The following is a 25,106-nucleotide window of genomic DNA, read 5'->3' as shown; positions in this document are numbered from 1 at the left end:
CCTCCTGATCTTATTATTGTTCTTTATTGAGAGTCTTTTATATATACATATTTATATACACACACACACACACACACACACACACACACACACACACACACACTACCGTGAAAAAGTATTTGCATCAAACAAATTTTAATATCACACAGAGACAACCCAAGGGAATACAAAATACAGTTTCTAAATGCCAATTTTATTTATTTAGACCCCCCCAAAAATTCCAAACCGTGTCCTCATGTTCTGGAGCCTATCTTGGCTGTATTTGGGCAGTAGGCGGTGTACGCACTGAACTGGCTGCCAGCCAATCATAGTACTTATCAGGATAATGATATTTTGTACAAATAAAGATCCATATCGGCAAATAATATACTAAATAATAAAACATTTACATGATTAAGAATAGATCGCTGATTAATAAAAAAAATTTTATCGAATAATTAAAAATTAGTGCTTTTAATTCTTTTTATCAAAAACCTCAATCAAATTTCAAGTAAATTTATAATGTTTCTAGTATATGTTTCTAATTGAATTTAGAAATATCAAAAATATATGTAGTTTTAATGATGATTTTTTGTTTTTACAAAACTAATGAAAAAAGATATAAAAACAAAGATTTTTTTAAATTTAAACAGTGTTTTTAAAATCATTTCAAAATATACATCGCAATCACAATTTACAAAAAAAGAATACAAAATAATATTCCCCACAAACATTGACCAACTGTAAAAGGGAAAGATGATTGCTTCGATGATCTTTTACCCAGATGGTAAATCAAATGATTGGTTGTCTGAGACTATTTAAAATTCTCGAAAGGTTGTAAAGTCACAAGAATAAAAATTCCACTTTAAAATCAATTCCGTTCTTTCTTTGTAATCGCTGATTACCTCAAAGCTGTCACTGAGTTAAGTTGACATGTACAGATTTAACCTTTGACCTCAACTGCATTAGCCATCGTAGTTGCATGTGATTGAAAATCAATCGTATTTTGCTTTGTCATGGACCAATTCATCCACTCAACTTGAAGAATGGTTGTCGAAAAAAGAAGTATTTTTTCTGGAGTGCTGCCAATCAATAATAAAAGCACAAATTAATGCAGGTTGACTTTGATGATGTTTTCATGCGGCCTGCATGATTCAAGTGGGCGTGAGCACATCATATTTATTTTAACCGAATAACTGCCCATCAGCAGAATTTCATTTGGGAGATTTCCGTATTTTCATGACCATGCGGAACACCCTATTTAGTGGCAGTTAAGTGTGCAATTTCTGCATGGAACACATACACAAGAAGCATGGTATTCTTGGGCGCGGGCATGATAAAACATAGGCTAGCTTAAACAATATGGGAGCATGCATGCACGCTAGCGTACATTTTTAAAAAGGCAATGGAAGCAAAACTGAGTTCGGTTGTACTTTATTGAAGGATTTAACAATGTACTCACGTTATTTTTTTGATCAATCTTCATCCTCAAATCCATCAACGTCCTAATCATATGTATCTGAAATAAACGTCTGGGCAAGTTCACAATCGCCAGGTTCCCTCGCGTCATTGTCAGAGTCTGTCTCGTTGCCGTGCGCCTCCTCAGAAATGATGACGCTTTTTGTGTAAGCTCAAACAACAGTGCAAGCAGACATGTTAGCCCAAGCGTCCACAATCCATTCACAAATTGTGGCGGAACTCGCCTGGGGCTGCTTCCCAGTCTTAGTAAATCTGTGTTGGCCATCGCTCCCACGCCGCTCGCAACTTCACTTTGGCCGTTTCTGTCCATTACCATGGCAACCAAGCAAAACAGTAAAAGACAACTTCATGCGCCCTGTTGTGTGTACCGCGAACGTGCCGGTCCCCTTCTTCTCTACAGTGTGGTTCACCAGGATGTTGAAAGTGACCGGCACCTCGTCCATGTTGATGTGGCTAGTCTGGCTTTGTGTGTCGTTAATCTTATTGTTGTAATTCAAAATGCAATGTATGCTTGTCCCTCATCCCTTGCCATAGCCCAAGCAGGTATGTAGGAACGTCGGGATTGGTTGAGAGAACAGTCAGTCATGCAATCCAAGTGAAGGTAGCAAAGTGGCAGAATAAAGGATTAAAATCTCCCAGAAGCGTCTTTATTTAATGCAAAGCGGAACATTACTCTTTTTACTGCAGTAGGAGTGGACGATGGACAGCTTTTCCTTGTAACCCGCCGGATGTTTCTGCTCACGGTCATCCTTGCCCGGATGGATAGATGGCGCCGTTTCATAAAACAAAAGCACCAAGCACCATGATGAGTTGATCTTGAATTCTCTCGCGGCTGCTCAAGGTCATCCGCGTAACTGATAGCTTGAAGTTTAAACTGTGTTTAGTAAGCGCGTCTCTTTATAAGTGCCATTTTCGGGATGTTGTTTTGCACAGTGCACATACCGGCACCTACCGGGGGCGTGCCTATAGCGTCCCCTTTCATGCCCACCCTTCCCACTTTAACGTCTGCATGCTGTTACGTCCGCCTTTCCTCTATAGAAGCAACGTGTTGGCACATCAGTCTGCCAAGCGGGCCCATCATACAAGTCAACAGCATTCACAGATTTTGGAACTCGGCACATACACATACCTGTCAACTTTTCGGAGCGCCAACCTGTATAAACTACCAAAAAAATCCTTATAAAGAGCAAAAAACCCTTATAACATACCAAAGCATTTTATATGTCAAAATAACGGCAGAAAAAAACCCACGAAATATGAATGATATATTTGTTTCCTTGTAGAACTTGCTTGTACACTACCGAAGTATGCAATGAATACTCTGCTGTTTTCAACTAGGAACCACGTGATTTACTGGAAAGTTACCGGAAATGAAAGCATTCGAGTAGACTAGCACCATTCTGGGCAAAAGCAAACGGAACTACCTGTTAGGGGGAAAAAAAAAAAAAACGGAAATTTTCCTACTCCGTATGATTTGTGCGATCTGACCATATACGTAAGATTCACCACAAAATCCGTATGAACTATGGGTAAACCGTATAAGTTGACAGGTATGCATACACATACAGTGCATACACTTGGCGCCATTTTGGAGAAAACTTCCGACTTTTATGCGCGTCTTAGGGACGTGAAAATTCGGTTATTGTTTCAGCTTTTCAAGACACCCAAACATGAAGAAGTCAACAAATCATCAATGACTAATGCAAACAAATACATTCGTTCGTTGTCAATATTTCCAATGAAATTACAAACATGTGGATGCAGTATGAAGAAAGCATTCAGTCAGCAAATAAAAAGTGCCTTCTCCAGTTCAGGATGTGCCGCACCCCGAAGCCATTTACGATCATCTTTCAATATGTTGGCCTCGAACTCTGCCATTATTTTGTTGCCATTACGGATGATTGTCAAAATCGTTGACTTTGCCAATTTGTAGTCTCGGGTGAGCGTCATCTGGCAGAGATAATTTCAGCCTTCAGACACAGCAAGATTTGCTTCCGTTTACCAGACATGTTTTCAGACCATGCGCGCCGTGCCTCCGGAGGTACACCAATGTACGAGTCGATCAGTAACGTTGCTTAGCAATGTAGAGGAAGGCCGCGCTGTACATTTTATTCATAAGCAAGGTCGCGGCGGCAGTTAGCTTCCCATGGTTCGTTGTAACGAAGGTCTTTTGCATGTTGAAAAATAAAACAACTACAAGACCCCAAAAAAGATCCAATTATGTCAGCTCAAAGCTGGACATTTGAATGTTAACTCACGAAACTGACAGAAACTGAACTCTGTTGCAAACCACAACAGCAACTGAGGCAGGTAAACCGTCTCTCAGAGGAATTCAAGGGTGACGTCATGTCGCGTGCCACTCCGTATTAAGCTGATAATTAGCGTTCTACATGCCTGCATACTTATTCATACTTGCATACTATTAACTCAACTATTGGATGTCATTCGAATGTGTGCAAGTGTACCTAATAGTGTGGCCGGTGTTGTGATCTGGTGGTGGAGGGCGGGAACGGTGCCAACAGGAAGGCGGGCAGCGGCTATCGGAGGGCCCCAGCAGTCCGCGAGGATGGGCTGTTCTTCGGGCTTCCCGTTTCTCACTACCGCTGCCGAAACGACACAAACACAAAGGCGGCCTCTCAAACAATAGATGAGCCCAACGCCAGCTTGCTAGTCGTCCTTCCTGCAACTCTTCTCCCTCGTGGAGACGCATCCTCGCGTAAATCAGTGCTCATGTTATGAACAACTGTTGCGTTGTACATTCACTTGTCACATTTACGGCACATATAAAAATGACCATAGTCGAAGACCCATTAACAATTGATGGGATGTTAATGAGTTTCTGCCATTTCACCCTCTTGTGTCAAAATTTTGTCATTGTGATCTGTGAGTGCTCCCCGAGCAGGATTTACTGTCACTACTATGATTGATAATAATCATTTCGCACCTTGACAAATAAAACAATGTAAAATAAAAACAGAAGAACAGAACAAGAAATTCAGTAAATTACAAAATCTATCCAGAACAAATACCGTAAAATACAATAAAATGAAAACCTATAGTTAATGACATTAAAAAAGAAAAATACAATTAACAGAAAGGAGAACAATAAAATATAATACATACAAACAATAAAAATAAAAAACACCACTAAGTACTGAAAAAATAACTTATGATTAAAATAAAATTGAAAAATAAATTACAATGAATTGGACACTCTGGATTGTCCCTAGGTGTGAATGTGAGCGTGGATGGTTGTTCGTCCCTGTGTGCCCTGCGATTGGCTGGCAACCGATTCAGGGTGTCCCCCGCCTACTGCCCGAAGACAGCTGGGATGGGCTCCAGCACCCCCCGCGACCCTAGTGAGGATCGAGCGGTTCGGAAAATGAATGAATGAATGAATTACAATGAAATACAAATGGAAAATAAAGTACAGTAACAAAGCAATAAAATTGAACAATAAATTATGAAAAGGACAATAATTGCAATGAAAAGTTAAACTAAACATCCATCCATTATCGTAAACAGGACGGTCAGGGACATGCTGGAATCTATCTAACAATAGAGTAAAATGCAAATGAAACACAATGGACACGCAATAGATAACAAAATAAAATGCAATTAATAGATTGGTAATATTGTAAAATAAAATACCTTAAAATTAAGCCTGAATTCAATAATCTTCAATAAAAATGTTAACTGTCATAAATGATACAAAAATAAAACAAAATACAAAACAATCAAAATAGAAACACAAAATAGGAAATGAAAACAATCTATAAAATATGTTACGATAAAAACCTAATAAACCGGCACAACACACATCTAAAATATGCACCAAGGCATGTTAGACATTGATAATTTCACAGACACTCGCAAAGCTGTGTATTTTTTTTTTTTTTTTTAAAGCACGGTTTATTCCGTTGTGGGCGTGAACACAATCAACTCCATTCACTGCCAGTCAAAGCAGCTCCGGTCATTTTAATATGGCCCACTCACATCTCTCATGTAGACATCAGTGTGCAGAAAAGGACACAGAGATCCGCGCCTGACCCGTGACAGCAGACAATGTAAGCAGGTACCTTCATTAATGACAGAATGAGCCTCTTGTGACTTAAATATGTCGGTGAACCTCATGTCTGTTTTCACCCCAATTTTTTTACACTTAAATCCGAATGTGAACAAATTTGGGTTCCAGCAGGTTTCATTCCTTCCTTTTGAACAGACGTTTATTTTGACAAGTTTCTAACCTTATTTCGTTGAAATTTAGAGCGACTTAGCCGGAGTTGTGCCTTGTCTGACACTCTCTCACACACACACACACACACACACACACACACACACACACACACACACACACACACAGACACCTAATTTAAAGTGACTTGTGCGGCCGTACGACGTGGCTTGTTTCCGCCGCGTCCGGCTCGGCCTCTCGGTGGCGTCTTTTCCGGCCAATTAAACAAGTGAGCTCCATGGCGAGGAGGCTTGTCACCGACACAAATCTCCCGAGTGAATTAGTGCGTGAAAGGAGAGAAAGCGGCAAAAGGATCAATTACATGCCTACCAAAGCCATCGCCCTCCTCCTTATTCCTCTTTGCTCATCACTGCTGCCACTTTTCTCGGCCATCTGAAGCCTAGAAGAGTGGCAAGCGACACATAGTGTGAACGCACTTGGCTAATTTTGGTCATTTCACAAGTTGTATAAGTTCTTACAGTGTATGCTCAAAGTATCACCAGGAAATGGGTGAGTGGCGAAACAACGGCACCCCTGCTTTACACATTTCTTTACGCAGCTCTCATATAGAGGCCGTGCCTAATATGCATGCTTTCTGATTCAACAAAACCAGAGAGAATATATGTTAAGTGTTTGTTGCAAAAGGCTAATTTTCAGCGCCTGGTTGGGTAATTTAGTTTAGCTCACGAACCGGCTCAACTAAATCATCTCTTTGAGGATTCTGTAATGATTGATACAGTACAGCAGTTTGTAGAAGCTATGCAACTCAAACAAAAGTTTCAATAATATTGTTGTTGTTCGCCACGAATTTTCAAGTTAATCCAAAAAATATGTTAAAAAGTGACAAGGCTCATTTTTATTTCTTGAATAACATGTCAGACTGTATTTATTCATTTGCCGGAATAGAAAGAAAGATGTTTTTCATCACTGAATGAACTGAATTGCAAAGAAAAAGTTTGCAAGAAGACAAACTCTTGATGTTGCACATTCATACAAAACGATAAACTACCAATGTTGTCCATTCCAAAAACAAAAAAAAATGGATTTTGTGCTTTCCAAAAAAAAAAAAAAGAAGAAAACCAGCTATTTATATAACATCCATCCATCCATTTTCCGATCCTTACAAGGGTCGCAGAGAGTGCTGGAGCCTATCCCAGCTGTCTTTGGGGGACACCCTGAACCGGTTGCCAGCCAATCGCAGGGCACACAGAGACGAACAACCATCCTCGCTCACACCTAGGGACAATTTCGAGTGTTCCATTAACCTGCCATGCATGTTTTTGGAATGTGAGAGATAACCAGAATACCCGGAGAAAACCCACACAGGCACAGGGAGAACATGCAAACTCCACACAGGAAGGCCAGAGCTGGAATTGAACCCGGTACCTCTGCACTGAGAGGGCGATGCGCTAACCAGGCCGCCATTCATATCACATTTTCCTAAAAAAAAAATACAAACTGATGATCTTGCACTTTCCAAAATAAATGATCAACTATTGATGTTGTGTTTTCCAAAACTGGATATTGCACCATCCAAGAAAAGAAAGTGAAAGTGACTCATCCTTTCCAAAAATAAATCAAATTTGATGTTGCCCTCTCCCTCAAAGAACTGTTGATGTTCAGTTTCTAAAGAAGACGAACTAATAATGTCCCCCCCAAAAAAGACAAACGAATGAATGTTTTACTTTCAAAAAAGATGTCAAACTTGATGCTGCATGTTCCAAAAAGATAGCACAATATTGATCTTTACCTTTCCCAAAAGAAAGACAAATTGCCCATAATTATACAGTACTTTCCCAAAAAGCACAAACTTGCGCACAACGGATTTAGCCCCTTCCAAACAAGAAAATGAAACAAAATATTGATGTTGTACTTTCCAAAAAGGCAAAATGCATTTGGCATCATCCCAAAAAAGAAACTAACATGGATGTTGCACTTTCCAAAAAAGAAGACAAACATCACGTTGCAATTTTTGAAAATGAAGGCAAATTATTTTGTTCACTTTCTAAGAAAAGATGACCAAACATTAATATTACAATTCCCAGAAAAGAAGACAATTATTTTCTCCAGAAGAAAATATTTCCGCTGTTACAATACTCAACACAAGAAGGACTCTTGGCCAATATAGACAAACACGGAACTTTAGAACCGCAAGGCAGACATGCGACCCACTAGGCTCACCGTGCTCTTGCTGTCCCATCTTCAATTTAAATGGAGTCAATTCAAAATTGTTCTTTGGGGAAAATACAAGCACTCCGTCTAAATGTGTAACCGCCTCCACACACGACATGCTTATCAGCACACATTTCCATTTGAAAGCAGTCCCGTGAGGTCCGTTACCGAACATGTCTGCCATTTTGTTTTCCTGCGTCTTTTTTTATTTTATTTTTTTATGCGCCGATGTAATTTAGCCCCAGCGCTTTTTACAGCAACAAACAAGGCGCTCATGAAAAAGTGACCCGCAAAGTGCAGCGACTGAGCTTTTAACAGTGGAAGACTCCGGCGGAAGGTCAGCCATGCGAGCGCACCGAGACGAGAGCCGGATTAATAATGAATAGCGGCTTCATCTGCAAAGCGGACGGACGGACGGATGGACGGCAACACGTTCACCTAGAAAAGATTGGCACACACACACTGGCAGGAAGACCTACACAACACGCACACACACCGAGTTATTGACACGTGGAAGAAAAATCCATATTTATATATAATACAGTGTGCCAGAGACCCATCAGCCTCTCCGGTCCGTGCAAGGCTTTACTTAAGGCATTAAATGTTTATGTGGCTCTTTTACACAAACACACACATGCAAACAAACTTATTTTTTTTCTTGTTCTACTTTCATTTTTTTAACTTAATTATTTCATCTGAGGCTTACAATAGTTATCTTCGGTTCCCAAAAAGTACATCAATAAACGTTGAAAAAGAAATCCTCTGTTGACATTCGCAGGCTGTTAGCGCATGCCAAAGCAACAGGTGCCGATTCAGGTTCCTAGTAAGGATTTCAAGGCAGGTTTAGGGTTTCGCTTTAGGGTCAGGATCTCAAATGAGGGTTTCAATCCTGGGTTTGGATTTGACGTTGAGATTTTAAAAGCAAGATTAGCGTTTCATGGTATGGTTTCAAGGTGGGGCTTCAAAACGAGGTTAGGATTTCAAGTTAGGATGTTAAATTCGGGTTTCATATCTGGATTAGGGTTTCAAATGGGAGTATCAAGACAGGGTTAAGGTTGAAAATCAAGGTTTCAAGGTAGAGTTTGGGTTTCAAATCAGAGTTGCAAGTCACCTAGAACTGAAAATTAAGGTTTCAAAGTGTGCTGAAAATTTGGGCTTTCAAACATGATCTAGGGTAGGGATCAGAAAATGGATGGATGGTTTTCATACTGGGTTATTTCATTTTTAACGGGGTAGGGTTTCAAACTAAAAAAATTGGGTTTCAAGGCAGAATTGAGGTTTTTGTGTCGGGCTGAATTTCCGGGTTTGTAATCAGGGTTTCAAGTTTCACTTTGGATTTTGAGTTCAGGTTTTTGAATTTAGCATTTCAAACTTGGATTCGGGTTTGAAATTAGGCTTTCAAATTTGGGTTAAAGTTGAAGATAGGGTTTCAAGCCTGCGTTACAATTTCAAATCAGGGTTTAAAATCAAGGTTAGCATTTGGAATTAGGGATTAAAAGTTCAGGCTTTCAAAGTTCAGGGTTTTCTAATTAAGGTTTTGAGGCCAAATCAGGTGAAGTCAATCTTAGGGTTTCACTGGGGTTAAGCACGTGTGTGTGCGTGTGTGTGTGTGTGTGTGTGTGTGTGTGTGTGTGTGTGTGTGTGTTTAGATTTACATTGAAAGTTTGGTTGATTTATGTCGCCGTGGTGACCGTCATTGACTTACACTGTTGACCATGTCAAACTGGCCTGCTTGCAAACAGTGGAGCTTTTTATTTGTTTATTTATCCTTTTATTTATTTATTTACATCCAGGGGAAGACTGTGGCAGTTCATCAAGTAAATGAACTGCCCCCCCCCCCCCACACACACACACACACGAGAACAGCACTCACTAAATAGGTGTCGGGGTCTTTACTAGGTATCATTGCCCCTTTCAGATTAGAGCTTGATTATCAGAGGCCTAACAGAGACGAGCAGCACTCATTACCATTGATTCGGACTCCCCAGGAATTGCGAGTGTGTTGTTGATATGCGTGTGCGCGTGTGTGTATTGGTATCGAACGGCACAGCGTGGAGGCGCCTCGTCACAGCAGTCCCTCGCAATGTCTGTTTTATGGGGACAGTGATACGCTGTTATGGTGTTTGGGGTGTGCTGCTGTTAGCTTATCAGGGGTGGGGGGTGGAAGGGGGGAGCTGGGGAGGGTTAGCGTCTATGTCTCCTGTTTCCCTTGGGGTTAGTGCAGGAGCCCCCACCATCATCCCCACCCCACTGTTGAATTATGGATGGAGGTGAAGAGGGGATGAGGGCTGGCCTCAAGGGAACAACCCCACTCCCCCGCTTTACCTTTCCTCCATCCTCCGTCCTCCAGCCTACCCCCCAATCTTCATTTTACCCTCATGTTTTTTTCTCCCTCTCTCGTCCCACCTTCACCCTCATCCTTCTCTTCCTCCAACATTGGTCCACTAAGCCGAAACTAGTCGGCAACGTGTGTGATGCTATTTAACCCATGTGAGATCTTTTCAATGCAGTGTTCACCTTGCGTTATTTTCAAACAAAACCTCTAAAAGAATAAACAGTGTCACTCAAAAAACACTCGTATCATGGTTTTTCCCTATTGGAATAAATGGAAATGCCACAAACCTGTTCCAGCCCCCCCGCCCGACCCCTCCAAAAACCCACTACCACCACGTTTGTAGTGTGTTTATAATCAAATAAATAGTCCGCTATGATATTGTTCTCTGTAAAAGCATACAAATATGACATAATTAATTTCAATTAAAAAAAAATTACGCTTCAATTTAATTGATAGACATTGTGCTGTTCCTTCTGGTGTGTGCACCCTGGCCACCAGGGTGCAATATAATACAGGTATACAGATGTAAATGGAAACAGGAGACGGTCACAACTCCTCGGCAAGCTACATTCATATTAGCTGTTCTTTGCAGAGGATCAGGAATACAGTGAAAATATATAATTGATATATAATTGGAAAATAAAACTCTTCAAACCCTCCCAAAACCAAAAGCGTCATTTTTTTTTTTAAATATTGAAAAAGTATGAGAGGGGTCAATACGCCAGTATGTGTGGCCCGCTGTATATAACTGTGAGTATTCTTACCTATCTATCAGGTGATGTGTCAAGCTAGTAGACTTTATGTGGTTATGCGGGTGTTCTAACTACACAACATGAAATTTTTTGTTAAGTCTAGTTTGACAGCAAACCGCTAGTGGCAAAAAAAAAAACAACTTGAAGAGTTGTTTGCTACCTTATTACACAAGATGGCGCCAATGACTTGTCTCATTAAGAAAGTCGTAAATGTAGGCACGTTTTGTAGGAATCATAAATGTTGATTCTTCTAAGATCTTTGTATGCCAGAGAGATGCTAAGTTTAGCCTTGGTTTGTTTGTCGAAGTTATGGAGTGTCTTCATGTCATGTGAATGTACAGGATCACTTGTGGTACAAGTCATTTATTTTTCAAGCAAATGTTCAAATTATGTACATAGTGGTACACTCGCCGGGCTTGTGTATGGGCAGTGTGGGATCGGTTTCCACTCAGTAAAGGTGCGCATATGAATGTGAGTTGTGGGTTGTTTGTCTCTATATGTGCCCTGCGACTGACTGGCGACCGGTTCAGGATGTGTTGTCTGCCTTCTGCCCGAAGTCAGCTCGGATAGGCTCCAGGAACTCCGCGTGACACTCTTCAGGATAAGCGGTGTTGAAAATGGATGGATGGGTTGATGGTAAAGTTACAGTTTTAAACCTTGGTTAGGTATTCATGTATGGGGTTTCAAGGCAAGTGTAGTGTTTCAAAATAAGGTTTCAAACCAGGATTCGGGTTTGAGAGTGGGGTTTCTAAAACAGTAGTAAAATTTCAAACAAAAATGTCAAATTAGGGTTTCAAGACTTTTTTCAGTTTTGAACAAGGATTGGCATCTCACATTGGGGTTGTAAGGCAGGGTGTTGCTGTTTAGGTAGTGTTTCAAAACGGGGTTAGGGATTAAAACTAGGGTTTAAAGTCAGGGCTTTGAATTGCAGAAGAAACAAACTGAATGAGAATAATTTTTTTAAAAAGCTATAACCCAACAGCTGTGATCGCAAGCTGTCATGGCAGATTGCTAACAACTTCCGGTGATGCAAGTCACGCGCCATCGTAGCTTAAAGTAAATTTTATTTTTTAAATACTTTTTGTGAAAGTATTCCAGTGGTTAGCGCGTTAACCTCACAGTGCAAAGGTCGTGGGTTTGATCCCGGCTCCGGCCTTCCTGTGAGGAGTTTGCATGTTCTCCCTGGGCCTGCGTGGGTTTTCTCCGGGTACTGCAGTTTCCTCCCACATTCCAAAAACATGCATGGCAGGCTGATTGAACACTCTAAATTGTCCCTAGGTGTGAGTGTGAGCGCGGAGGGTTGTTCATCTCTGCATGCACTGCGATTGGCTGCCTGAAGACGGCTGGGATAGGCTCCAGCACCCCCTGCGACCCTTGTGAGGATGGAGCGGATCAGAAAATGGCTGGATGGATGAAACTGACAGGATGATTAGGGTGCAGTGTACACTCACACAAAAATATATCATATGAATAACACGCACACAAACATACAAATGTTTTTTTTTTTTTTTTTTTTTGCCCATTTCCCCCTACACCCACTGCAATGGACTTAGGACCAGGGCTACCGGTCGATCACGATCGACTGGTTGGGAATCCCTGCTCTAAATTCTCCCGAGGCGTGAGCGCGAATGGTTATTCGTCTATGTGTGCCCTGTGATTGGCTGGCGACCAGTTCAGGGTGTCCTCCGCCTACTGCCCGAATAACTGGGATAGGCTCCAGCACACCCGCGACCCTTGTGAGGAAGAGTGTATCAGAAAATGGATGGATAGTTTCAAAACATTGTTCGGGTTTTAAATTTGGGTTTTCATCCAACATTATCTTCAAAACCAAATTTGTAACAAATTTGGTTTTGAAGATGATTTTTTTTCCTATTCAAAGCATGCAAGAAATTGTCAACTATTATATTTCTGTTTTCTGCTGTGCTGAGACAGAAGAGCAGCTGCAAAAACTTGGTCATTTCTGTTTTAATTCTGATCACGTTCATCACGATGCTCAGGCTTCTGATTGGCTTAACAGTCTGTAGTTAGGGGTGAGGCCATCTCATCTTTTTTTACAAAGGTCGCACCTTTTTATCTGACATAACACACTCAAGCCTGTGAACGCCACACGCAATTAAACTGCCTCTTCATGTAAAGGATTTGCAGAATAATTCCTGGATCACCATTCGAAAATTTAATGGACTTTTTTTGTTAGACTGTTCTGAAGACATTCTTGGATGGAAAACTTGACATATTTTCCCAATAAAACACACAAAGATAGGTCCTTAAGTGGGCATTACGCTTTCAAGTAATGGTTGAGGTTTCAAGTCAGGGTTACAAATCTGGGTTTAAAGTTTGGTAGGGCTTCAAATTAAGGTTTATGGAGTCAAGTCAGGGTTAGTGTTTCAAAGTTTGCGTTCAGGTTTCAAGTAAGGGTTCCAACTAAGGGTTTCAACCCTGTGTAAGTGTTTCAAGTCAGAGTTTCAGTAGCAAGTTAGGCTAAAGGCTTCTAGAATGGCTTAGGGCAAGGGTAGGGAACTCCGGTGCCTTGAGAGCCATATCCTGCCTGTTTTCGAGCTCTCGCTACTCCAACACACCTGATTCAATTGATCATGATCATTTCAGGCTTCTTGATGAGCTTGTTGATGAGCTGATCGTTTGAATCAGGTGTGTTGAAGTAGAGAGACAGATCTAAAACAGGCAAGAAATGGCTCTCGAGGAACCAGAGTTCCCTACCACTGGTTTAGGGTTTAAAACCTGGATTAGGGTTTCAAGACACTTTTATGGTTTCAAATTTGGGTTACCTGCGTTAGCATTTTATGACAAGGTTAAGTTTTCAAAGTATTTGTTTAATCATGTTTGGGTTTCAAACCAGGGTTGCAAATTAAGGTTTCTAACGTGATTTAGGGTTTCAAGGCTGGATTAGTGTTAAAAGTCACTTTTACTGTTTCAAATTAGGATTGCAATTTGTGGTTTCAAACCTGTGTTAGTGCCAAGGTTCGGTTTTCAAAGTTGAGGTTGAAGTCATGGTATGGGTTTCAAATTAGGGTTACAAACTATGGTTTCAAGATGGATAGGTTAGGGTTTCAAAGTAGGGTTTCTCATCAATATTGCAAATTGGGGTTTCAAATAAGGGTCAGGGTTTCAAATCAGGCTTACACATTGAGGATGTGTTTGGATTCATTGTTAGGGCTTCAAATTATGCTTTTACATCATGGTTGGGGTTTCAAATTAGGGTTTTAAGATCATGTTAAGGTTTCAAGACTGGGTTAGGTTTTCAACTAGGGGGGTAATGACAGGGTTCCGATTTCAAAGTAGGTTTTCAAATTCAGATTTTTGGTCAGGGTTTGGATTTCAAACCGGAGTATTTAGGTGTATGCATATTTGGTCATGCTTGATGCATAATGACAAAGAATCTCCTTTTTGTTACTGCGCTGCCATCTTGATTGACTAAATAGTAACGGAATCACTCCTCACTGTACACGAGACCATCTGATTGGTTGAATTAAAGCTGTTGTTGTTTTTGCATGGTAGGAGGCAGCAGCAAAGTTGTTGAGCTGACGAAAAACATAAGATGCCAGCTTTGATGACAGGAAGTATGCAGAGAGGACGACCAGAGATGGAATTAAACTTTTATGACCCATGAATATTTCATGTTCTGGGCAGTGATTCCCACCTTCTGGTGCATATACTCCGTGTGCGCATGTGTGTGTAGGAGGAAAACCCCACTAGTTGTGAGCGTTCTTCTAGATGTGAGGTTTAATTTTAACAGAACAACGTAACAAAAATGTCTGAAATTCAGCCCCCAAAGCAAGTTTCACTTTCCCACTTGAAATTTGATAGGCATGTGGACCAAAAATAGACCCACAAAAAAGTCTCTAGATGCCATGTCTGCAAAGAATCAGGAAGTTGACCATTTTGGTTTGGAGCTGCCATTTCACACTCATAGTTGCTCCACAATTTTGGAAATTCAGCCCCCAAAGCCAGTTTTACTGAGCTAACTAATAAAATTTGGTAGGTATGGCCATTATAGGTAGACCCTCCAACAATTCTCAGAAAGACATTCTCGAAAAAGAAACAGATTTGGTCTGAAGCCACCATTATAGGGTTGTTTGGAAACTTTAATACAGTACATCCACCAAAAAATAAAATAAAATCCGTCCCAAAGCCAGATGCATTTAGCAGCATAAAATTTGGTTGGCATTTTCTATCATGATTTGCCTCCCAAAAATTCTCAAAAACCCATTCCGGAAAAGATTCGGGAAGTCTGCAATCTTCATTTGAACCCACGTTTTAGATGAATTTTGGCAGTTTTTTTTGAGTCCTTCAGAAGCAAATATTTCGACAGATTTTGCACGATTGCCGGCAAATTAAAAATTTGGGATTTTGAAACCACTGTATTGCAGTCATTTTGTCTGTTTCTGGGGTGTCTGAAGAAAAAGGAATCTCACATGCCCAATTCCGAGATGTTAATTTTCATAATTGCATGTGGCCAGAGCACGCAGGTCAAACGTGACAGCTCGCTCAGCGGGAGGACAGACATTTAACTTGAGTGCACATAATTATTTTGCCAATGACGCGAGGACCCTCCGATTTCAGCCGCGAACACGGAACTGGCTCAATCGATAATCGAGCCAGGGCCGATCAATATGTCAGTTCGGTTTTCATCCATCCCTCTCTCGTCTCGCCGATCATCAACACTAGTGAACGCCGAAGGCTAATCATCGATTGCGATAGTATTTTTAGCTTAGCATATTGATCACGGGCCGCACTGTAGGTCGAACAAAGCGCGGGTTTGTACACAACACTGCACACTGTAAGGAAATCAATAGAGCTCAGCCAGATGCTTGATCCACTCTGTTGTTGTTGCTCCTATAATGCGTTTGCTTATATAAGTCAATGCTAGTCATTAGCCATTATGCTGTCGGCCCCATGCTATTTATGTTAGTGTCTGCTTGGCAAAATTAATGTCTATGCTGCATATATGTAAAAACAATAAAACTGCTGATATAGGACTGTGTATTAAACATATTCTATATCTTGCAAAAAAAAAAAAAAAAACAACAAAAAAAATCAAAGTCAAAACAAAACACTTGTGGAGTTAATCTTTATATCAGTAGTTCCCAACCAGTCTTCCCTATCATATTTCACATCATTGTACTAAAATTGATTATTTACTCAAAATGATCTATTGTTGTTTCTCTTTCTATGCCTGTGACCTTTCGTGTCTCGCAAGATTTGACGTTTATGGTTTAATCCGATATATGTCCCCAGTTGTCATTCTTGATTTTCATTGCGTTACACTACATATTTTTGAAAAAGCAATCCTGAAGCATCTAGTCCTCCAGAATGTCTAATTGCTGCTTTTGTGCCAAATCCTTCAGAATTGGCCATTAGAACAAACTCCCCCATGATATCAGATGGCACATTGCTAAAAATTAAATATGTCATGAATAATTAATACAACCAGTAAGTTGTTGGTTGGAAAATCAATCATATCTGAGGGTAAACTCAAAACTATATTGTGTGTATTATAGGATGTACTGTATAGTGTTTGATGTTGTTCTTGCATGTGGGTGTGCTTGTTGTTTGCCCAGCAGCCTTTCCACTCACTCCCTCTGCGCATCATTACGACTCTAAATGTATACTCTGTATATCCTATGGATGTGTGTGTCTCTACCTATATGCGTGTGCATGTGTGCGCGTGTATGTCGTGGGGTGTGTGGGCAGCTCAAAGCGTCATGGTGTAGGGTTAACGATGGCCTTTGCACTGCGCATGCTGACTTATGTTCAACTATGGTTAAAAAAAAAACAAAAAAAACAGAACAAAGACACCTACACAGTGCCACAGGAAACAACACAACACGAAACCATCTGAGTTAGTAATGGTCAAATGTCCGAGGGATATTTAAAAAATTCAACCCCCAAAGACAATTTCACTGAACAGCTTGAGATTTGGTGGGTCTGTTTATCCTTAGAAGTGCCACAAAAAAAGTCTTAAAATCCCATGCGCAAAAATACACAGGAAGTTGATCAATTTGATATGAAGTGGATATTTTAGCAGACTTGTTGGGCAATTTTCAGGGGTCCTGCAAAGGCGAACTTGTTCTTGAGATTTTCAGATTGATATCCCAAAAAATAAATGAATAAAAATCAGCCCCAGAAACCAGTTTGAGTTCCAAGGCAAAGTTGACTTTGACATTTTTTTCCGATTGCTGCCAAATTTAAACTATGTAGAGGAGACAAATTATTAGATATCATGAATTTGTGAAGCATTTTAGTTTTCGTCTTTGCATGTGGACATGGCATAGCAGCTAATTGTGGCCAAATTGTTAAACATCGTATTTCCATAAATTATATTCATTTACTAAACTTCAGATGGATCTAGGCTACTCAATGGGACTGAATTGTACAAACACATTTTGGGGTGTATACAGGCCTCTGTAAAAGATATGTATTTGTTGGCAGGGAGGCTCTGTGTACTTGCCTCAGTTTATTTTGTGTTTGCTGTCTGCACACTCTTTATATGCGCACCGCGTGTACAAGCTTTTGTGTATTGTGTGTATGGGAGTGTGTGTCTGTGATTGTGTGTGAGCGTTCGCACCAGCGGTCCCTCTTTATTCAGAGCACAAACAAAAAAAGGGCTCCTGACGTCTTTTCTGGCTGGCTGACGTTGCTGGCAGGAGTCCTGGGCACCGCCGGTGGTAGGGTAAGGTGGGGGAGAGGGGGGGTCTATTGGGGGGAACAATCTCGACAAAGTGGCGTGAATTAATGTGACTAATTAACACGGCGTTAATTATTTGTAAATTGCATGTTTGGATACACATTACTTGAGAGGCATATGCCGCTCGTTGTCTTCCCTCCTGAGTCCGTGCCAGCTATCGCGCATCTCTGAAGCTGCGCTAGCCAGCCAGCCAACCAGCCAGGGGAAAGACTACACAGAAAGTGAGATGTTCTAAACCTGTCTAATTAATATCATAAACAGTGGCGCCTTGATATACAAGTTGGATTTGTATTGTGGCCACATTTGTATCCCAAATCATCCTTCCCCGTTGAAAGAAATGGAAATGGAACTCATCTCTTCCAGCCAAGTGTTTATTTTCCCCCCAAAAGTAAACTGTCTCTTCACAGTTTTTGTACTGCATAGAAATACGCAGAAATAAGATTTCTCCACATGACCTGCAGACACAAAAAACACCACCACATTACATGACTGAACCTCATGTATTGTCTTTCCTTGTTCGTCGTTGGCAAACTGGCCTCATGATGCATTAGCGTCACCAATGATTATTTTCCTTCCACTGCAAGAAAATCAAAATGAATTGATATTGGTTGTCAGAAATCAAGGGTTTGATTCCAAGGTCTGGCCTTCCTGTGTGGAGTTTGCATGTTCTCCCCGTGCCTGCGTGCGTTTTCTCCGGGTCCTCCCAAATTCTCAAAACATGCATGGTAGGTTGAATTGAAAACTCTAAATCAGGGGTGTCCAAAGTCGGTCCTCAAGGGCCGCTGTCCTGCCTGTTTTCCAGCTCTCCCAGGAACAACAACACCTGGTTCAAATCATCAGGATCGTTCTAAAGCTGCTTTAGAGCTGGCTAATGAGCTGATCATCTGAATCAGGTGTGTTGCAGCCGGGAGAACTCGAAAACAGGCAGGACAGCGGCCCTCCAGGCCCGGAGCTGGACATGCCAGCTCTAAATTGCCCCTATGTGTGATTTTGAGTATGTGATTGGTTGTCAATATGTGGCCTGTGAATGGCTGGCCACCAGTTCAGGGTGTACCTGCCGACTGCCCGAAGACACCTGGAATAGGCTCCAACATGCCCAAAATCTTTGTAATTAAATTGTTATTATATTACTTAATTTAAGCAAAGCCACATTTACCGTTACCGCCGTCTCCAATGCATTGAGTTGTTCTTTCTGTTGGGTTGTACAGAAAGCATATCCATGTATCTTTTCTTCGTTTCTGACCACCAAGCCCCTTTGTTGACACTGCCACCATGGTCCATCAATGGAAAGCGTGTGTATGACTATTGACAGCAGACGTGATGTGTTGTGCCGGCCAGGTGGTGGGCGTAACCAAACAAGGATAAGTTGCAGCAGCATTGCTGATATTTTTTGACTGACAGATTAAATCCACAATAGGAAGAGATGCATTTTGAACGTCTGATAGACCACACGCTAACACTTTGGTCAAGTCTCGTCTCATCAACGAAAACTCACACATCACGTCATATTTTAGTCATCAAAGAGTTTAACTTATCATCTTCTCGTTATCTTCATGGAAAAAAAAGGGGCGTGAACGAAACAATTTCGGCATTGTCATCGTTGACGAAAACAACACGACTGGGATTACTATGATTTATTTTTTTTTAATTGCGTATAATTTGGACATTATTCCTGGAAAGGTACCTTTTATTCTTGTAATATTATAACTTTAGAAATATAAACTCTGTCATGTTTTTGATGAACACTTAGGCCTACTGTATTTTAATGTGAGTCATTGTAGTGGTACTTGGAGAGCCGATTCAATTCCTGGGTGGTGCTTGGTATCAAAAATTGGAGAACCACGGTCTGAGACAACGCAATATTGTGAGTGATTTCAGCCTACCAGGTTTGGAGTCGGCCAAGTATGACATCAAAGTCTGAGGTTTCACCGTCAACTATTATACTACTTTTAGTGTTTCATTGTGGTGTAAAAGCCTTCATGAATGGATGTCATCTGACTTGTAATGTCAACAGTCTGCACACTTTTACAAGGGACCCCAAGCTGCTCGTTCTTCAGTCCAGCCGGCTTGAGTGTAAATAAGAACGCCGACCAGAGCCGAGCGACGACGGCAACTCTTGAAACGATCCCAGCGTGGCCGCCATTACTTGCCATCTATCACTCTGTCACCCCCGGCGACGCACGCTGGGTTTGATTGGGACGCCTATTTTGGCAAGACAAACTCTGGGCCTCAATCCACCTCGCCACCACACTCGCTCTCTCTTTCTCTCTCTGTCTCGCTCCCTCACTCGCTGACAACCCTTATTTTTTTCATCTTCCCTTCTTCTACCGCTCCCTCTTTCCATCTTTCATCCCCCCTGCTCGCGCAACCCCCCTCAGAGCTCCTGCTCATTAGCAGTCAGCTCCACTGCAAGACTTACTTTGTTTTGTAGTGCTGGCCGAGCGAGCGAGGCAGACACAGAGAGAGAGAGAGAGAGAGAGAGAGAGAGAGAGAGAGAGAGAGAGAGAGAGAGAGAGAGACGAGCGAGGGGTCCAATTGCTGCTCATGATGCCAAACACTGTATGTGTTACTTAGCCATGCCTGACTATTGAGTTGGAAAAACATGCCAGTCATGGCTGTGCACACACACAAATTCACACACAAAAACACACACGCATTTTTCCTATTGGTCACAATAGAAATGGAAATAATCTGTTCTGAAGTCAGCCGCGTAAAACCTTTTAAGTGACATTATAACTGCCTAAACATACAGGTGTAAAAAAAAAAAAACAAACAAAAGTTAGTCACTGTAAAATGAGAAAATATTCCACCCGACGAGGTTAAATAAAGGGGAAAAAAATCGCGTTTTGTGATGCTGGTATCTTACTGATTTGAATGTGATATTACATTAGCATAGCAACTGTTCGCATGTTGGCATCATACCCATTATCAAAAGTGTTTCAGACATCTGAGTTTGATGTTTTGATGTTTATGTTTTGGACTACATGGCACGGTCTAAATTGTGAGGTAACCTGGCCAAGGCGCTTTCTATACGGAGTTACTGACCGAGCCTTGCTGCCAGTAGTGAAAATCCATGAGGAATTGATGTCACCAATTGCCTATAGATGCCATGAGATAGCAGAAAAGCACTACTTTTGTCGAAATGAAATGCCTCAACTCACTCCAACATACAGCAGTTCTTCAGCACCAAGATGCCACAAGTTAGCATCAAAGCACTACATTTGTCTAAATGGCACGCTCAACTCACATACAGTAGTTCGTTGGCACCAGGATACCATGAGATTTTGGCAAAGCACTTTTTTTTTGTCACAATTGAGCTCCTCAATCTATTTTAACAAAATTCCTTGCTATAAAGATGCAACAAGATGGTGGCAAAGCATTACTTTTGTCCAAATGAAGCTCCTCAACTTCATCATAGTCCCTTGGAAACAAGATGCGACAAGAAGGCAGTGGAGCAATATTTTGTGTCTAACTTTGAATGTCTTCATCCGTTCTGTTTGTAAACGCTTTTAGGTGTTGTGCTTTTGATTGAGTAAAGCACATTAAGTTGCCCTGTGTATAAAAATTGCTACAGTATCTAAATAAATGTGACTTAACTTGCCTAAAAGCACCTCAACTCACTTCACCATAGTTCTTTGGGACCAAGATGCCACAATTTGGAAATAAAGCACTATTGTTGTCAGAATGAAGCTCCCCCACCCTCCAACTCACTTCAACTTAGTTCCTTGAAACTAAGACACCGCTATATGGCAAACACTATTATTGTTTTGACCAGAACATAAAAACGTGTGACAGAGGCTTCGGGGCATGGCGCAACCTGAACTGGAGAACACACATTTCATTTGCTGACTGAATGAAGTAGGAACGTAACAGTTGTGTGTTTCATGTTTAATAGAATAATTTTTTCCTTCATGCTGTACACATGTTTTTGTATATACTGAATTACATGTTTATGTTTTTCAATCTTATAATGTTCATACTGTATTATACATCGTAGTTGGTGGCCATTTTATTTGAAATGGTTACAACAAACTACTGTTATAACATACAAATTCGTTATGTCCCTCAAGGTACTTTGTAACGAGGTTCAACTGTACTGTATTGTATATATCCACAGTTTATCAGACCAACTAATACATGTTCTCATTTTCTACATTCTCATTTGAAAGGGTTTTGCGATACTCGGCATGATTTAAATTCTCGATTCATCTGCCTATGTACTTTTAGTATTCAAGATACAGTCTTGCGATGATACTAGCATAAATTCTATTAGTGTGTTAGCCTTTTATACATTCCAATTTGAAAGGGTATACAGTATGTAATTACAGCACATGATGTAAAACCCCCTTTGTACAAAAAAAATCCCTTTTTTGTATTCCAGGTGATATTTTGCTTTGCTCTTAGCAACTGTTAGCACGTGAGCATTCTCCACACATTATCTCATTGACCACATCGTCCCTTGTCCTATTTGCCCTTCTCCACTGCAGCGATTGGACGGACGCTGATCCCCCGTTACTTCAGCACGGTGTTTGAGGGCGGCGTCAGTGAGCTGCACTACATCCTCAAGCACTCCAAGGAGTCCTTCCACAACTCGTGCATCACGTTGGACTGCGACCAGTGCACCATGGTCACTCAGCATGGCAAGCCCATGTTCACCAAGGTACACTGAACCCCGTTCATCACGTGATGTGTTCCGGACACACCCGCTGTAGCAAAATCCACCCTGTAAGTGACCGTTTAAAAGTCGACGAGATAGCGAAGGTGGAATCAAGATGAACCTCGAATTAGCCGCAGTATCTAGAATGTAACTCAGCCACTATTCCCTCTGTCATCATATAGCAGGTTGCAGCTTTAAACGGTTAAACATTAATGCTGTGTGTTTTTTGTTCCTCTCTGTTTCACTCTGCTGCTGTTTAAAAGTCACACCTGCACATTATTAATACACAAATTTGAGATGCCTTGTCAGGTGTTCACTTTTGATTCATGATGGAATCAGTATTTTCCCAGGGGCCAAATTGCCTTGCACTTCATAATTTATTTTTCTCGTTCCATTCAAATATGATACAATAATTAGAATTGTTTTGGAAGGACCTCTGGAATTGTATTCTTTAGAGCAAAATGGCCAATTTCCTGTTTCTTTTTCATGAACCTGAAAGACATCCATCCATCCATCCATCCATCCATCCATTTTCTACCGCTTACCCGGGGTCGGGTCGCGGGGGCACACCTTTAGCAGGGAAGCCCAGACTTCCCTCTCCCCAGCCACTTCTTCCAGCTCTTCCTGGCGGATCCCGAGGCGTTCCCATGCCAGCTGGGAGACATAGTCTCTCCAGTGTGGCCTGGGTCATCCCCGGGGCCTCCTGCCGGTGGGACATGCCCGGAACACGTCACCAGGGAGGTGTTCAGGAGGCATCTTAATCAGATGCCCGAGCCACCTCATCTGGCTCCTCTCAATGAGGAGGAGAAACGGCTCGACTCCTAGCCCCTCCCGGATGACCGAGCTTCTCACCTTATCTCGAAGGGAGAGCCAGACACCCTGTGGAGAAAACTCATTTCGGCCACTTGTATCTGGGATCTTGTTCTTTGGGTCATGACCCATAGCTCGTGACCATAGGTGAGGGTTGGAACGTAGATCGACTGGTAAATTGAGAGCTTCACCTTTTGGCTTAGCTCCTTCTTCACCACGACAGACCGATACAAAGTCCGCAACACTGCAGACGCTGCATCGCTCCCTCATGCCCTCACTTGTCAACAAGACCCCTGTCACGATGCGGTGGTGATGGAGGACCCCAAAAAGCAGTCAAGAGGGAGGAGCAGGGTGAACTCGACAAACTCTATTCACAAAATGCTGAAAAAACTAAATCCAGAACAAACAAAGGCCTGGAAACAACAATAATCCAAAGTAACAAACAAAAACCGATGGCAGAAGCAAAACACGAACAGAACCAAAGTCAGGAACAGCAACAGCACCAGCAACAGCAACAATGACCCGACACTGAATGGACAGGCATCAAGTCTTTTAAAGTGACAACTAGCGACACAATGACCAACAGGTGTGCAGCTGCAGGCGGAGCCCTACAGTGCCACCCGTTGGTCACAAACAGAACCATGACAACCCCAAGATGCCTGAAAGACATGCTTACCAAATTTCAGGAGGAAGGTGTTCTCAAGGGCTGAATTTTCAAATGTGTCCCGTTCGTGTATTAGTTTCCTGGTTTCAGGCCGTTGGTGCTGTGCTTTGCGCACACAGTGATGAAACGTTTCACATTTTTGTGTCGTCTATGTATCTAGTGTACAGTATTTGCTTCAGTTTTGGTAACTGTTGCGAAAATCTGTTTGCCATTTTAATTTTGAAAGACCCCTGGAAATAGTCCAAATCAACCCACAATGGTGGACTTCCTGTGTTTTTCAGACATGGGTTGTTGATATCTTGTTGTGGGTTTACTCATGATAGAAATGCCTACCAAATTCCATGTTGCTCAGTGAAACTGGCTTCAGTGGCTTAGTTTTCAAATTTGTAACTTTACATATCAGAGTTTCAAAATGACCGTAAAAAGGCCGCTTTGAACCAAAATGGTTCATTATTTGTGTATTTTTGGGTATAGATTTTGAGAGTTCTTTGTGAGTACATTCCTGATAGAGATGCCTACCAAATTCCATGTTGCTGAGTGAGTGGCTTCAGGGGCTGAATTTTCAAAATGTTGACTTTACTTATCAGAGTTTCTAAAATGCCCCTAAAAAGGCAGCTTTGAACAAAATGGATGTTTCCCCTACCAATCGCAAAAAAAAAAAAAATATATATATATATAATCTAAACACCGGTATATATATATATATATCTCGAGGACAAGTCTGTCTCTGAACGACCCTAGCAAATGGGCAAAATTACCCAAAAATGTCCACTTCAAAGCAAAATTCCACACATCCTGTAATTTTCAGGCATGGGTTCTTGAAACTTTTTTGTGGGTCCATGAACGATATGCCTACCAAATTTTACATTGCTGTCTAAGCCTCATTTCTCGAGCTGAATAATTAAAAAAAAAAAAAGTCAGGGCTTTCATGCATGGTTGAACAGTTCATGTTTTGGAGTAACCCTCAAAATAACTTTTCATTTGGACTGAGAATATTAGCGACACAGCCACTTTAAAACGTGCTGTAATGATAAATAACACAATACATAACATTACCATTCAGACATGAGCAAGGCGCCGTGGGCCCGGTCACCACAAAGCTACATTTTTCTGCCCGCTGTGATTCTCTCGCTCTTTTCATCTGGCTCTAAATTGGATGAGAATAATTAATTTATTAGGAAAAAGAGAAAAAAAAGAAAAGAAGAATTCCAATAAGCGAGCTTGTTGTCCCTCAGCTCCCAGCTCCGGAGGCCCGAATCTCAATCAGCTCTGCTTCGCCTCGCTTTTCCCTCACGCAACCCCCCCCCCTCCCCCTCCCCCC

The 25,106-nt window shown here is 41.4% G+C and overlaps 1 protein-coding gene and 1 long non-coding RNA gene across 5 annotated transcripts in view; both read left to right on the top strand.

The window, feature by feature from the left end:
* ldb2a (LIM domain binding 2a) overlaps positions 1-25,106 on the top strand; it is an 89,463-nt gene that overhangs the window by 33,319 nt on the left and 31,038 nt on the right. For all 4 annotated transcript variants that reach the window (XM_019887422.1, XM_019887421.1, XM_019887420.1 and 1 more), the window contains exon 3: positions 22,142-22,314. In XM_019887422.1, the coding sequence (XP_019742981.1) occupies positions 22,142-22,314 (173 nt within the window). The remainder of the gene's footprint in view (positions 1-22,141; positions 22,315-25,106) is intronic.
* Positions 23,681-24,449, top strand: LOC109526254 (uncharacterized). The gene is made up of 2 exons (XR_002170294.1): positions 23,681-24,151; positions 24,337-24,449. It is a non-coding gene; the product is annotated as an uncharacterized LOC109526254 (long non-coding RNA).

This window comes from Hippocampus comes, unplaced genomic scaffold (assembly GCF_001891065.2).
Source record: "Hippocampus comes isolate QL1 unplaced genomic scaffold, H_comes_QL1_v1.1 scaffold202, whole genome shotgun sequence".
NCBI lineage: Eukaryota > Metazoa > Chordata > Actinopteri > Syngnathiformes > Syngnathidae > Hippocampus > Hippocampus comes.
This window is presented reverse-complemented; position numbering and strand designations above follow the sequence as displayed.